This window comes from Ranitomeya imitator, chromosome 3, assembly GCF_032444005.1.
Source record: "Ranitomeya imitator isolate aRanImi1 chromosome 3, aRanImi1.pri, whole genome shotgun sequence".
Classification (NCBI taxonomy): domain Eukaryota; kingdom Metazoa; phylum Chordata; class Amphibia; order Anura; family Dendrobatidae; genus Ranitomeya; species Ranitomeya imitator.
Window position 1 is genome coordinate 278,414,365 of NC_091284.1, and position 16,536 is coordinate 278,430,900.

Consider the following 16,536-nt stretch of genomic DNA (forward strand, 5'->3'; position numbering starts at 1 on the left):
ACACCACCTGTGCTGCAAGGCAAAGCCTCAATGGCTCCATGTCACACCACCTGTGCTGCAAGGCAAAGCCTCAATGGCTCCAAGTCACACCACCTGTGCTGCAAGGCAAAGCCTCAATGGCTCCATGTCACACCACCTGTGCTGCAAGGCAAAGCCTCAATGGCTCCAAGTCACACCACATGTTCTGCAAGGCAAAGCCTCAATGGCTCCATGTCACATCACCTGTGCTGCAAGGCAAAGCCTCAATGGCCCCATGTCACACCACCTATTCTGCACGGCAAAGCCTCAATGGCTCCATGTCACACCACCTGTGCTGCAAGGCAAAGCCTTAATGGCTCCATGTCACACCACCTGTGCTGCAAGGCAAAGCCTCAATGGCTCCATGTCACACCACCTGTGCTGCAAGGCAAAGCCTCAATGACTCCATGTCACACCACCTGTGCTGCAAGGCAAAGCCTCAATGGCTCCATGTCACACCACCTGTGCTGCAAGGCAAAGCCTCAATGGCTCAATGTCACACCACCTGTGCTGCAAGGCAAAGCCTCAATGGCTCCATGTCACAACACCTGTGCAGCAAGGCAAAGCTTCAATGGCTCCATGTCACACCACCTGTGCTCCAAGGAAAAGCCTCAATGGCCCCATGTCACACCACCTGTGCTGCAAGGCAAAGCTTCAATGGCTCCATGTCACACCACCTGTGCTGCAAGGCAAAGCTTCAATGGCTCCATGTCACACCACCTGTGCTGCACAGCAAAGTCACAATTTACTATATTGCAGGTCAGAAAACTGTAGCTGAAACGTACACCATCTATTGCCTGATGGAAATTACATTTTATCGTGTTCAGCTGGATGAAAGAGGAGGCAAATTTACTAGGAGGCCTGCAAGTCTTAATAAATTTAATGCACCCTACTCTAGTGGATTGTTTGTTGAAAGGCAAGTGTAAAAAAACACCAGTCTTGATTATTCTACACCTATCCCCCAAATCTATTTTCAGTGGTTACCCTATTTTGACTAATAAAGTTCCAACAACCTCACAATCTTTACTTTTTCACATTTGCTATGTGGATGTGACGGCAATTTGAAGGATCTATGTATCCAAGGATGCCCCATTCACATTTTTGCAAACTTCAACCTATGCCACACATGTCAAACTCTGGCCTGCGAGCCAAATATGGATCGCATGGTGAGTACAGTTTATTTGGAGTGCATCACGCTTTCGACTCTATGGCCTGGATGCTGATACAGTTGAAAGCAATGATGGAGGAGGGAGCGTCATCCTAAAGATGTCTCCCATAGAGGAGGCCAAGGTTAAAAGAATAGGCACATCTTTAGGGAAGAGACGGTCAAATCTCAGGGAAAATAGGAGCATGAGCAAAAAGGCAACACCAGATTCAGGAGAACAGTGGTATTTGCACCATGTAAATATGACTTATTTCAGGCAAATAATAATAATAATCTTTATTTTATATAGCGCTAACATATTCCGCAGTGCTTTATAGTTTTGCACACATTATAAATGACAGGTCCTCTTTGACAATGATGCAGCAGATTGGCCAATACAAGACCTTTTTTTTTGGTACCTCTTACATATGAGTATAATTAGCCCTGTAGGACTACCATAGAGTATGAACTACTAATGACTAAATCAGGAATAAAAACTAGCACGGACCTGTTTCCTGAAGTCTCCATGTTTGGCTGGCCGTAGGTTTTCCAACCAGTCTGCTCGAACATCATCTAGATAATTCTTCATTCTGCTCTTTAAGGACTCATATTGCCAAATTGCAGCAGCTCCAAAAGAACAACCTGAAAACTGAGTACAGGGGTTAGTACAGTACTTTGTCAACGCTTTTCATGCTGACATAAAGCAATCTGCTATAATTTTTTTTAGCCGATATAAATAACTATATCCACCTAAATATATGTTTGATGGGCATAAAACACCTTCAAGTGTTACCACATTTTGTCTTGACTTTTGCCATTTTCACGTCTGCTTCAGTCAGCTCCCCCAAAAAGGGCAGAGCTGCAGAGGAGCCCGAATGGGATGGGGCTCACCTGACAACTTCATTATAAGTTGTGGTGTACTATGGTGCACCATGGGTATGTTCACAAGTGGCAGCATATTTGGTGTGCAAACTATGCAGCATTTTAGAGTACCAGCATAATCAATAAGATTTCTAAAATCTCATGCACAAGCTGCTTTTTTTTTTTCTTTACGGCGTGAATGTTGAGCCCTGCTGCTCTTTTGAGACACAAGACTCAGCATGTCAATTCTTTCAGCATTTTTGCAGCGCTTTACACTCATGTAAATTAGTGAAAATTGTAGGTAAAAATGTTGCAGAAAATGCATGTAAAACATGAAACAACATGAGTATTGTTCGCAGATTTTGATGCAGTGAAAGAAACACAGCAAAAATGCAATGTGTGAACATAGCCTTACAAAAATACAATTTCAAGCAAGGTTCGCACTAGTGGTAAGACGCGCAAAATTCATCAAGGAATCACCACTGTCTATTTTGACCTACTCATGTACCTCCGGTTGTCACTTGGCTTTTTATTGTATAACTTTTTTGGTCTCATTATGTTCCTTTTCTGACAGCTTGCTGTATGTTGCTTTATATGTTGGTGACTGTTTCAGTAATCTAATTATCGACCACAAACAAAGAAAGCACCACAAACCGACCCATACTGTCCAATAGATTATTATTTTTTATTTTATTAATATATAATTCCAGATAAAAAAGTACAAAATAGGGAAATCAATACAGGTACAGAATGTAGGCCAAAGTGCCAAATATCTAAATGGTATAGGACAAAATATATGAAAAAAGAAGAACAAGGACACACACTCAGGATAAAATGTAATATAAATATGACTGAGTAAGACACAAACGTTTATGAGAAAAATCAGAACACTATAGGAATCATAAGTACATGAATAACAAGTCTCAGTGAGTATCACTATAATTGCCCTGGTTTGACTAGTGGGTGTGATAGAACTAAAAACGGGTATAAAAGCAGCAAAGACACCCTTAAGTGTCAAATAACAAGTGAAAATCAATAGTAACCATAGTGCAAAAATAACACATCAATCATTTTCATATATTAAAAACGAAGTGAAATGCTGCATGAAATAATGACACCCCCTGATGAAGGCAAAGAGCCGAAACGCGCGTTAGGGAGGACGCCATTCTGGAGCCAGTGACCTGCTGTCTCATTGTGAGTGATCTTATACACTGCTTTCACTTTTTGATTACTTCTTTCACAGTGATTACTCTGTCTCTCCTTCACCTTCACACCTACTTCATGGTATCATTATTTCATGCAGCATTTCACTTCGTTTTTAATCTACTATACAATTGTCTAAGGGTCACTTCCGTCTTTCTGTTTGTCCTTCTGTCTGTCGCGGATATTCATTGGTCGCGGCTTCTGTCTGTCATGGAATCCAAGTCGCTGATTGGTCTCGCCAGCTGCCTGTCATGGCTGCCGCGACCAATCCGCGACGGCCACAGTCCGATTAGTCCCTCCCTACTCCCCTGCAGTCAGTGCCCAGCGCCCGCTCCATACTCCCCGCAGTCACCGCTCACACAGGGTTAATGCCAGCGGTAACGGACCGCGTTATGCCGTGGGTAACTCACTCCGTTACCGCCGCTATTAACCCTGTGTGACCAAGTTTTTACTATTGATGCTGCCTATGCAGCGTCAATAGTAAAAAGATCTAATGTTAAAAAAAATTAAAAAAAATTAAAAATCATTATATACTCACCTTTCGCGACGCTCCGGTGACCGCTCCATGCAAGCGGCAGGTTCCGGTGCTAAGGATGGTATGCGACAAGGACCTGCCATGACGTCATGGTCATGTGACCGCGACGTCGTCACAGGTCCTGCGCGCCTGCGTGTGAAGGACCTGCCATGACGTCACGATCATGTGACCACGACGTCTTCACAGGTCCTGCGTGAGAAGGACCTGCCATGACGTCACGGTCATGTGACCGCGACGTCATCACACCCTGGGACCGGAAGCTGCCGCGTGCACAGGCGACAGAACTACAAGGGGCCCTCGGAACGGACGGTGAATATATGTTTATTTTTTAACCTGTGACATACGTGGCTGGGCAATATACTACGTGGCTCTGTGCTGTATACTACGTCGCAGTGCAATATAATACGTGGCTGGGCAATATACTACGTGACTGGGCAATATACTACATGGCTGGGCAATATACTACGTGACTGGGCAATATACTGCGTGACTGGGCAATATACTACGTGGCTGGGCAATATACTACGTGACTGGGCAATATACTACGTGACTGGGCAATATGCTACGTGACTGGGCAATATACTACGTGACTGGGCAATATGCTACGTGACTGGGCAATATGCTACGTGACTGGGCAATATACTACGTGACTGGGCAATATACTACGTGGCTGGGCAATATACTACGTGGCTGGGCAATATACTATGTGGCTGGGCAATATACTACGTGGCTGGGCAATATACTACTTGACTGGGCAATATACTACGTGGCTGGGCAATATACTACGTGGCTGGGCAATATACTACGTGGGTTGTGCAATATACTACGTGGACATGCATATTCTAGAATACCCGATGCGTTAGAATCGGGCCACCATCTAGTATATGATAATGATTGATGTGTTGTCATTTTTGCACTATGGTTATTTTTGATTTACACTTTTGTAATTTGACACTTAAGGGTGTCTTTGCTGCTTTTATACCCGTTTTTCTTGTTATCACACCCACTAGTCAAACCAGGGCAATTATAGTGATACTCACTGAGACTTCCTGTCAGCATATACCTGGTATTCATATACTTATGATTCCTATAGTGTTCTGATTTTTCTCATACACGTTTGTGTCTTACTCAGTCATATTTATATTGCATTTTATCCTGAGTGTGTGTCCTTGTTCTTTATTCATATATTTTGTCCTATACCATTTAGATATTTGGGACTTTGGCCTATATTCTGTACCTGTATTGATTTCCCTATTTTGTACTTTTTTATCTGGAATGATATATTAATAAAATAAAAAATAATAATTTATTGGACTGTATGGTCGGTTTGTGGTGCTTTCTTTGTTTGTGGTTGATATTTTTCCGACTGTCCATATACATTTACACTGGTCCGGCTTCTTGGTGGTAGGCACTATATGATATTTTATTCTTTACCATGTATGATTATCTCGTGAAGCACTTCTTTGTTTTTATTATTGAGCAATCTAATTATGTACAGTGGAGAATATAAGTATTTGATACACTGACGATTTTGCAAGTTTTCCCAGCTACAAACAATGCAGAGGTCTGCAATTTTTATCGTAGGTACCCTTCAACAGTGAGAGACAGAATAAAAACCAGGAAATCACATTGCATATTTTTACATGATTAAATTGCATTTTATTGCATGAAATAAGTATTTGACCACCTACCAACCAGCAAGAATTCTGGCTCTCACAGACCTGTTAGTTTTTCTTTAACAAGCCTCCTGCACTCATTACCTGTATTAATTACTCATATTTGAACTCATTACCTCTATAAAAGACACCTGTCCACACATTCAATTAATCACACTCCAAACTCTCCACCATGTTCAAGACCAAAGAGCTGTCCAAGGACACCAGGGACAAAATTGTAGACCTGCACAAGGCTGGGATGGGCTACAGGACAATAGGCAAACATCTTGGTGAGAAGGCAACAACTGTTCGTGCAACGATTAGAAAATGGAAGAAACAGAAGATGACTTTCGATCTTCCTCAGTCTTTGGCTCCATGCAAGATCTTGCGTCATGTGGTAAGGATGATTCTGAGAAAGGTCAGGAATCAGCCCAGAACACACTTGAGGACCTGGTCAATGACCTAAAGATGGCTGGGATCACAGTCTCAAACATTACTGTTAGTAACACACTACGTCATCATGGATTAAAATCCTGCAAGGCATGCAAGCTCCCCCTGCTCAAGCCAGCACATATCCAGGACCGTTTGAAGTTCACCAATGACCTTCTGGATGATCCAGAGGAGGCATGGGAGAAGGTCATTTTTTCAGAGGAGACCAAAATAGAACTTTTTGGAATCACTCCACTCGCCGTGTTTGGAGGAAAAAGAAGGATGAGTACAGAAGCAAGAACACTGTCACAACTGTGAAGCATTGTGGGGAAAACATCATACTTTCATGGTGCTTTTCTGCGGAGGGTACAGGACAACTGCACGTATGGAAGGAAGGATGAATGGGGTCATGTATCGCAAGATTTTATCCAACAACGTCCTTCTCTCAGTAAGAGCATTGAAGATGGGTCGTGGCTGGGTCTTCCAGCATGACAATGACCTGAAACACACAGCCAGAACTAAGGATTGGCTTGGTAAGAAGCATTTCATTGCCCTGGAGTAGCCAAGCCAGTCTCCAGACCTAAACCCAATAGAAAATTTTTGGAAGGAGCTGAAACTCAATGTTGTCCAATGACAGCTCCGAAACATGAAAGATCTGCAAACAACGTTTTCTGCACCAAATACTGACTTGTTTTTCTATTGTATGAAATACTTATTTTATGCAATAAAATGCAAATTAATTATATAAAAATCATACAATGTGAATTTTTTTTTTTTACACTCTGTCTTGCACAGATGAAGTGTAGCTGATAAAAATTACAGACCTCTCCATTCTTTGTGGGTGGGAAAACTTACAGTGGGTAAAATAAGTATTTGATGCACTGACGATTTTGTAAGAGAAGTGTGGGGAGGGAGGAAATCTCCAGCTTATTATGTCAGAACCCCTGTATGATACCCCAGTATACGATTTGTAGTGAGGCTTCTTGGATGAACAGTCTGGTGCAGAAGAATAAACCAAAGTAAATAAATAAATCAGTTGTTCAACAAGTCTGCTTTTCTCTCTACATTATATTTTTTTTAAACCATTTTTATGCCTTTACAGTTTTGCACACAAAACGCGAGGTTTGTTGGAGTATGATTTGTGTTGTGATGAACATAGCGACGCGCGCCACTACACGCCTCGCCCTATTTATTAAGAGACATGAACCAGGTAAAAAATCAGGAGTGTCTTCTCCGACTCGCCCCTTTAGTGTATGGCTAGATGGTCCGAAGTTGGCAGCGTGACTGAAGCGAAACCCTCCGACAGAGGCGCAATAATGGCACGATGATGGCCCTACTTTTATCATTGTCTCATATTCTTCTTAAAAGGTAAAGTAACACGTACCCCAACAGTAAACAGAAACGGTTTGTAGAGTTTTTTCAATATGCTGCTACGAGAAACCGGAGATGGTTCTGTAATGGAATTTCTTAACCCAGAATTGCTCCAAGCTTCAACTCGCTCAGTCTTTTTTGACACTTTTCTGAACCAACTCCTCTGTTCAATAAGAATCCTTTTAAAAGAAAATGACAAGGTAGTTTAGCAGAGCACAATTTGATGTAGAATTGCTCCTCATTAACCCTCTTTCCGTCTCGCTGAAAAAAGTGCACACCTCTCTCACCCTACACACACACCAATATACAACTTTTTTTTCCTTGTCCACAGTATTTACCTATCTGGATGTGTGTCCTGCGTGATTTAAAACCTAACTGCAACTCTGGGTACATGTGGAATAACAGCAGTCCCTGTAGCTGCAGTCTCAAAGCACAAAGTTGAAGTATAAATGAAAAAAAGAAAAAATATACCTACCTTCGTCTATGACATAATCTGGTCCTTGTAGAAGATGCAACTATCCAGCAAGCAGAATTCATTTTGGTCAGGAATAGCCAGAAGGTTTAGATTCTCTTTAGTCACTCATACTATATATGTCTGAAACACAGAGCACAGATTAAACAATTTACATGTAAGCCTCATTTAGACATGTATGTACACGATATGTATTCATTATACACTATGTTACTATTCACATGTCTGGTTTTTCACATACCGCGCATCCATGTAAAACTTATGGGAGACATGCCCGTTTTTTTCCCAGTATCACGGATGAAAAGAGCCAATACAAGTATATGGGTCCATGAAAAGCACGTACAGCACACGGATAGAATCGGTGTACTCTAGGTATTCAAAGGGTACTCCGGGGAGATCAAAAGTTTTGTACTGTTCCTGCCTCAAAATATGAAGATGAGATGCCCAGTGCAGCTTTAGTACCTTTATAACTCTTGTAATTCTGTGTGACAGGAGCCGCTCCTCACTGCTCCCCCTCTCCTATCTGGGACATTACCTCAAACACCATTGTTCAGCTCCCCCCCTGTAACAGCCAGCTTGAGAAGAGGGAGCGCAACCATGCCCCCTGTTCTCTGCAGAGAAATAGCTATTATCAGGGTACTGTGTGATAGTAACAGCATGGAGCTGCAGCTGCACACTGCTGGAATGTCTCAGGCGGAGGGGTGAGCAGTGAGGAACAGCCGTTGTCACACAAGCCCGCTGATGTCTCCTTGTCTGCAGTCCGAGGTAACAGAGCGTGGCGGGGGCATGGCCTGTAGCGAAGGAGACATTATCAGGGTGATGGCTGCTGCTATCAAAAGCCATGAGCAGGCCATGTCCCCTCAACTCGGACTGCAGACAGGGAGACATTATCAGGGGGAAGGTGTGACAGGAGCTTCTCTTCACTGCTCACCCTTCAGTCTGGGATATTCCAAAAGTGTGCAGCTCCATGCTGTTACTATCATCCAGTCTCTTCATAATAGCTGTATCTATTGTGGTAGATCGACTCACTTGGCTGCTCAAAGACTTTGTCACCAGAACAATTTCCATTTAACTTTTCAACTGGTTTATTAAAAACGTACTGCAAAAACAAGTCCAAAATTAGGTTAACAAACACTGCCCTTCTGGCATTACAGGAAACAACAAAATAGCACACGGTACAGTCTGTGTGGCTGAAGGGTTTGCCCACTCAGGAAAACAAAAACAAGGTTGAGGTCTCTAACAGGAGCACAGCTCTGGAGATCTCATCTCCAGACACACAAAACACTGAATGAATCCAAAGGCTTCATATTTCCCTTCTGGACTAAACCCTGGGGTGGAGATATGGTGGACAGCCTCCCACCCAGTGTTCAGCTGTTCACCAAAACCCAGCCCTATTACGGACGATTAACCCCTCTCAGTACATAACATGCTGGATAATACTTCTGGGTTCAGATCTGCGAGGCTAACATTAAGTGACACATATCTCCCTCCCCTCCAATATTTTACCAGTGACCTTCTCACATTCTGTAAAGAATCTAATCTGAGACTGGCTGTTACACAGAGCCAGGAGCTGAACACTGATGTGTGATGTAATGTCCCGGACGGATGGGGGAAGAGGTGGAGAGCAGCTCCTGTCACACAGAATTACAAGTGATCTAAAGATAAGTGCACTGGCAATCCCATCTTCGTAGTTTATGAGGGCAGGGACAGTAAAAAAAAAAAAAAAAGTTTTATATCCCAGAGTACCCCTTTAACATTGCAAAGGATAGAAGAAGCTTTATGACAGATTAACTTTATTACTTATTCTAGACCGAATACATCTAGCCCAAATGTAGCCATAAAGGTGCAAATCGCATAGCGGTCTCATGACTACTCACACCCATCACTGGAAAATCCTCACTGCACACAGCGTGTGCAATGTAATGATTCGCAAGTCTGCAGTCAAATAAAGTGACTGCAGACTTGTTGCCTAAGGCCAGACATCCCCTTTAACACGGGCATGCTGATGGTGTGAAAAATGTCTCTAACACTACGGTAATGCAGTAAGTATGGTCCATTATTACAATATTTTGTTTTTTTTACTTTTTTTTTTATTATTGTCACATTCCAGGAACCATAGGGTTTTTATTTGTTTTGACAGTCATATGTGAGCTTTTTTTCCAGAATGAGATGTGTCTGTGGAATTTTGGGGTACATGCAACTTATTTAACGTTAATTTTAACGTTTCATGGAAATATAAACAAAACAGGAATTTTGTCTTTTTTGTTTTAAATTCTATGCTATTCACTGTGCTGCACAAAGTATTAACTATTTTGAGGGTCAGTAGGAATAAGGTCATACCAAAATTTATATATTTTTTAGGTTTTATTATTTTTGTACAATAAACATTCTGAAAAAAATAATTTCTATTTGTGTCACCATATTGTGAGAGCCATTAATTTTACAATTTTCCAGGGCTAATTTTTTTGCATGACAAAAAACATTTTGTGGTACATGTGACTTTTTATTACACTAAGGCAAAGTATACAAAATACATAATCAATTCTATTTTCTATTTATTTTTTACCCCCTTCACCCCTGGGCCATTTTCCATTGTTGTGTTAGTTTTTTGCTCTCCTTCTTCCCAGAGACATAATTTCATTTTATTTTCCCGTCATTATGGCCATTGGAGGGCTTGTTTTTTGCTGGACGAGTTGTGCTTTTTAACGACACCATCGGCTTTACCATGTCGTGCACTGGAAAACGGGAAATAAAAATTCCAAGTACGGTGAAATTGCAAAAAGAGTGAAATTCCACAATTGTCTTTTGGTTGTTCGTTTTTTGGGGGTTTTTTTTAATCGTGTTCACCAAATTCTAAAACTGACCTGCCATTATGATTCTTCAGGTCATTACGAGTTCGTATTTACCAACCATGTCTAGGTTCTTTTTTATTTAAGTGGTGAAAGAAAAAATCCAAAGTTTGTTAAAAAAAAAAAAAAGGATGTCATTTTCTAAGACTTGTAGCGTCTCCATTTTTCGTGATCTTGGGTCGGGTGAGGGCTTATTTTTCTTGTGCACTGAGCTGACGTTTTATTGATACCATTCTGGCATATGATATGATGTTTTAATTGCCCATTATTGCATTTTAATGCAATGATGTGGCGACCAAAAGCACTTAATTCTGGCGTTTTGATTTTTTTTCTCATTACGCCGTTCACTGATCGGATTAATTCTTTTTATATACTGATACATCGGGAGATTCTGAACTTGGCAATACCAAATATGTGTATTTTGGTCATCCAATCACTTGTGCTTCAGCCTGCCCTGTGTAGCAGAAATACTATCTGGCTATGACAACCACCGGGGTCTGCTGCCGACCCATCAAAGACCCGCGGTCATGTGACACGAGCACCGATGGGCGGGATTAGTGACACGCTTCTGGCGCAATTGTGTTAACTGCTGTTGTCAGAGATTGAGCGAGCGCCAAGGAGATGGGGCCCGAGGGCAGAGGCGAGCGCCAAGGAGATAGCCCAAGGAAGGAGCATTAAGAAAAGTGAAAAAAGGGTTAAAAAAACAAAACAAAGAAACAAAAACTTTTTTACACACAAAATTTAAATAATGATTGGCTGCTTAGCACATACATTAAGCGTTCTGTACTTTTTTTAACCCCCGAAATCAATGTGATATTAATGGTGCATGACCACGGTCAGTATTACTAGCGTTCTGGACGCAGTGCATTCTTGCCGAGCCTGAAACGCTGCACTGTATAGTACAAGCACAGTGGATGGGATTAATCGAAATCACGTGCCAACTAAACTTTTTTATGCCGCGCAAATTCACCTGCGATGCGAGTTTCCGAACCGCAGCATGTCTATTTCTCTTGCGGGAACGCTCAGCCTTCTGTGCGAAATTTCCCCTTAGACTTGCATTGAATGCAGTAAATCCGCAGTTAAACAAAATGAACATGCGTTTTAAGTGTGTTTACACAGGTGTTTTTTTTAGCCTGGTTTAACCTAGTAAATAAAATTAAAAATGACGTGGGGTTTCCCCTATATATTTCTTTTGAATAACCAGCCAACGTAAAGCACTTTATTTGCATAAAGACCCAAACTTCCCCTCGTTCACCAATTTTCTGAAAAAAAAAATCCCATATAGCATTGTATTGCAGCTGATTCTTTCTGTTCGGTAAAACATATTTGTGCACAGGCAGAAAATGTTTTGGGTTTTTTTCACAAAAACCAGCAGCTGCCATCCCGTGCTGTAATGTCTGTATACTCTTTTTTGCTTCCTCCCCTGCCCAGGATCTGTGGTATGATCAGAAACAACCATTACACAGCGAGTGAACCACCTAACAATATGCTTAGGCTGGGTGCACATGATGCGGATTTTTCAGCGCAGAAACACTGCAGATCCGCACTGTGATGTACAGTACAATGTAAATCGTGGTTAAAAAAAAAAAGCTGTGCAGATGGTGCGGAAAAATCAGTGCGGAATTGCTGCGGATTTAAAAGAAGCGCATGTCACTTCTTTTGTGCGGATCTGCACCCCTCCATGAAAATTCTGCACCACATCTCCTACGTGTGCACATAGCCTTAAAAAAGTTTTTATTAGCATTTATTAAGGATTAAAAAAAAAAACTGGTAAAAAGAGATTTGTACAGAGAAAGAATGTGGAATCCCAGATTACATATAAAATGTAATTGTGTAATAGTTAAATTCCCAAGTTCCACGAGGAAACTAAATACTATAAAGCAGAGACTATTTATATCCTACATAAACATGATTGATTGCATGAAATCCCCTTACCAATTGGTTAGAACCATTATGAATAAAGTCAGTATTATAATATACAGGGAAAGTCATATATAGGGAATATCGCCACCTAGTGAGTAAAAGAAGAATCACATATCCATTTGCAAAGTGCTATTAAAACAAAGAATGACATTATAAATGACATTATAGAGTACGGTAATTCAAGGTAGTTAACCCTATGCAGGTAAACTACGAGAATATTTAGACATATACAAGATGAAATGCATAGTGCATCATTTTATGGTCCCATATAAGTTCTCAGTTGTTCATAGAAACAATTAGTGTGAAACCAGTGATAGTCCCTGCAAAGAAGTTCTCAGTAGTTTCAATATAGCCTTATAGTTATAATGATGTATGGTCACACTATGCAACTAAGTATTAAGTTACACTTTTTATAATGGACTTGATTAGCAGTGTGATATGCCCTCCAACTGAAAGATGCTAATACTCACTAGGTGGCGCTATTCCCTATATAGGACCTTAACTGAAAAAAACTGAAAATGACCCTGCGTCATTTTCCGAGACTGGTAGCATCCCCATTTTTCGTGATCTCGTGATTTTTTTGCATGCCGAGCTGATGTTTTTAATGATACCATTTTGATGCAGATATGATTTTTTTGATCGAACGTTATTGCATTTTAACCCCTTTACCCCCGAGGGTGGTTTGCATGTTAATGACCAAAACAATTTTTCCAATTCTGACCACTGTCACTTTATGAGGTTATAACTCTGGAACGCTTCAATGGATCCCGGTGATTCTGACCTTGTTTTTTCGTGACATATTGCACTTCATGTTAGCGGTAAAATTTCTTTGATACGACTTGCGATTATTTGTGGGGAAAAATGTGGAGAATGATGAGAGCCATGTTCAGCACCCAATACTGGGGAACAGCGCTTACTGTAACGCTTCTTCCCTGGCACCCATCTGTGTGGTACTGATGCAGCACACGCATGCCACACGTGTGCTGCAAGTATCACACACACGGACACTGACATCTCCGGTACCAGAAATATCAGGACGTGTGAAAGAGACCTTATAGCAGGTTTTATGTTTGGCAGCTGTGACACACTAAAAGTCGTTTTTTTTCCAAAAATAGTTCTTGCATCACCATATTTTGAGAGCCATAATTGTTTTCATATTTCGGCCGACAGTCATGTGAGGTCTCGTTTTTTGCGGGACGAGTTGACGGTTTTATTGGTACCATTTTAGGGCACATGTCTTTTTTTGATCGCTTCTATTCCGATTTTTGGGAGGCAGAATGTACTAAAACCAGCAATTCATGAATTTCTTTTGGGGGGGGCGTCTATACCGTTTAATGTGTGGTAAAATTGATAAGGCAGTTTTATTCTTCGGGTCAGTACGATTACTGCATCTCATTTATACTTTTTTATGTTTTGGCACTTTTATACAAAAAAAACTTTTATCGAAAAAATTATTTTTGCATCCCTTTGTTCTAAGAGCTATAATTTTTTTTATTTTTCTGCTGATGGAGCTGTATGGGGGCTTGTTTTCTGCGGCACCATGATTATTTATATCAGTCTTTGATCGCGTGTTATTCCACTTTTTGTTTGGTGGTATGATGATAAAGCATTGTTTTTTATGGTGTTCACTAAAGGGGATAACTAGTGGGACAGCTTTATAGGTCGGGTCATTACGGACGTTGCGATACCAAATAAGTGTACTTTTATTGTTTAGAATTTTTTTTTCATTCAAATGATTATTTAGTGATAGAATATTGATTTTTTTTTTAAAGTTTTTTTAGAATTTAATTAAAAATTTTTTTTTTTAAACTTTATTCGGACTTTTACACTTTGTCTCACTATGAGACAATCATTTTTGCAGGCTGATTGCTTCTATAGCATGCAGATGAAGCAGTATCTGCATGCTATGGAAGCTGTCAGTGCTGCACTCAGTGCACTGACGCTAAGAGACTTCCTGATCATACACTGCGCATGACCAGGAAGTTTCTTAGCTCTGGTAACCCGAATGTCAACATGACGACATCGGGTTACCATAGCAGTGATCGGGACCCCGCATCACGCAGTGGGGTCTCCGATGCAAAGGCACAGGGGCTGTCAGCCCCTGCGCTGGCTTCCGAAATGCTGTGATCGTGTTCGATTGCAGTATTTCGGGGGTTAAAGTGCCGGGAGCGGTCTGTGACCTTTCCAGGCAGTTAGTGCCATGTGTCAGCTGTGAGAATTAGCTGACAACCGGGCGCGCACCCCCCCCCGTGTGGACAGCCAATCGCGATGACGTACTATCCAGTCTATGGTCAGACAGGCCCAGGTCACATGGCGGGATAGTAAGTCGGATGTCAGAGAGGGGTTAATGCAATGTTGGTGCAAACCAAAAAAAATAAATAATTAATTCTGGCATTTTGACTTTTTTTCTCGTTACGCCATTTAGCGATCGGGTGAATTCTTTTATATTGATAGATCGGGCGATTCTAAACCCGGCGATACCAAATAGGTGTATGTTTGATTTTGAAAGCGGCATTTAATGGGTTAACAGCTGCGAGTGGATCGCGATTCCACCCTCAGCTGTTCTGGGCAGATGTCAGCTGTTCAAAACAGCTAACATATGCCAGAAAAGATGTGGGATCAGCATCGGAGCCCATATCAAAGGGGGAGACAAAACATGTGCCGTACATGTCGTGAAGGGGTTAAGAGAACCTGTCAGCAGTATTTTGCTAAGTAAACTAGAGGCATTGTCATGTTGATGTTGCTACACTGATTAAAATGATACCTGGGGTGATTAAGCTTGTAATCAGTGTAAGGCTGGAGTCACACTCGGCGTAAGACAATACGGTCCGTATATTACGGCCGTAATACGCCGAAAAGTCCCCAAAATAGTGGTCCGTAGCTCCTCCGTAGGCAGGGTGTGTCAGCGTTTTTTGCGCATGGCATCCTCCGTATGTAATCCGTATGGCATCCGTACTGCGTGTTTTTCTCGCAGGCTTGCAAAACCAACATACCGCTATACAAGGGATCCATGTGTCAAAAAAAAAAAAATTATATATATGTCAGTAGACACATATATGTATATATATTAATATTTATTCCAGCGCTAGATAGCTTAAAAGCCGGTAATTCAATTACCGGCTTTTGCTTTCTCCTTCCTAAACCCGACATGATATGAGACATGGTTTACATACAGTAAACCATGTCATATCCCCATTTTTTTGCATATACACACTACTAATGTTAGTAGTGTGTATATGCAAAATTTGGCCGTTCTATCTACTAAATTAAAGGGTTAAATGGCGAAAAAAATTGCCAGAGTAGTAAAGCCAGTGACTGAGGGCAGATATTAATAGCTTGGAGAGGGTCCATGGTTATTGGCCCCCCCTGGCTAAAAACACCTGCCCCCAGCCACCCCAGAAAAGGCACATCTGGAAGATGCGCCTATTCTGGCACTTGGCCACTCTCTTCCCATTCCCGTGTAGCGGTGGGATATGGGGTAATGAAGGGTTAATGCCACCTTGCTATTGTAAGGTGACATTAAGCCAAATTAATAATGGAGAGGCGTCAATTATGACACCTATCCATTATTAATCCAATACTAGTAAAGGGTTAAAAAAACACAAACACATTATTAAAAAATATTTTAATGAAATAAAAACAAAGGTTGTTGTAATAATTTATTCTACGCTCAATCCAATCACTGAAGACCCTCGATCTGTAACAAAAAAAAAAAAAATAAACCAACAATATCCATACCTTCCGCAGATCTGTAACGTCCAACGATGTAAATCCATCTGAAGGGGTTAAAATATTTTGCAGCCACGAACTCTGCTAATGCAGCGTTGTTCCTGGCTGCAAAACCCCGGGGAATGAAGGTAAAGTAGGTCAATGACCTATATTTACCTTCATTTGTGGTGAGGCGCCCTCTGCTGGTTGTCCCTAGATCGTGGGAACTTTCCTAGAAAGCTCCCAGGCTCGAGTTCATAAGAGGCGCCCTCTGCTGGTTGTCCTCATATGAACTCGAGCCTGGGAGCTTTCTAGGAAAGTTCCCACGATCCCATTATTAATCTGGCTTATTCCCAGGCTGGTAAGGG

At 41.4% G+C, this 16,536-nt stretch overlaps 1 protein-coding gene across 2 annotated transcripts in view; it reads right to left on the bottom strand.

Annotated features, from left to right (window-relative positions):
* The window catches only part of PARL (presenilin associated rhomboid like), an 84,446-nt gene that overhangs the window by 55,344 nt on the left and 12,566 nt on the right, over window positions 1–16,536 (bottom strand). Inside the window, exons 2-4 of one of the 2 annotated variants that reach the window (XM_069756495.1) lie at window positions 7,692–7,811; window positions 7,230–7,395; window positions 1,671–1,811 (exon numbers count right to left, since the gene is read on the bottom strand). In XM_069756495.1, coding sequence (XP_069612596.1) covers window positions 1,671–1,811; window positions 7,230–7,395; window positions 7,692–7,753 — 369 coding nt within the window. In that variant the 5' untranslated portion in view covers window positions 7,754–7,811. The remainder of the gene's footprint in view (window positions 1–1,670; window positions 1,812–7,229; window positions 7,396–7,691; window positions 7,812–16,536) is intronic. The other variant, XM_069756496.1, reaches the window with a different exon arrangement.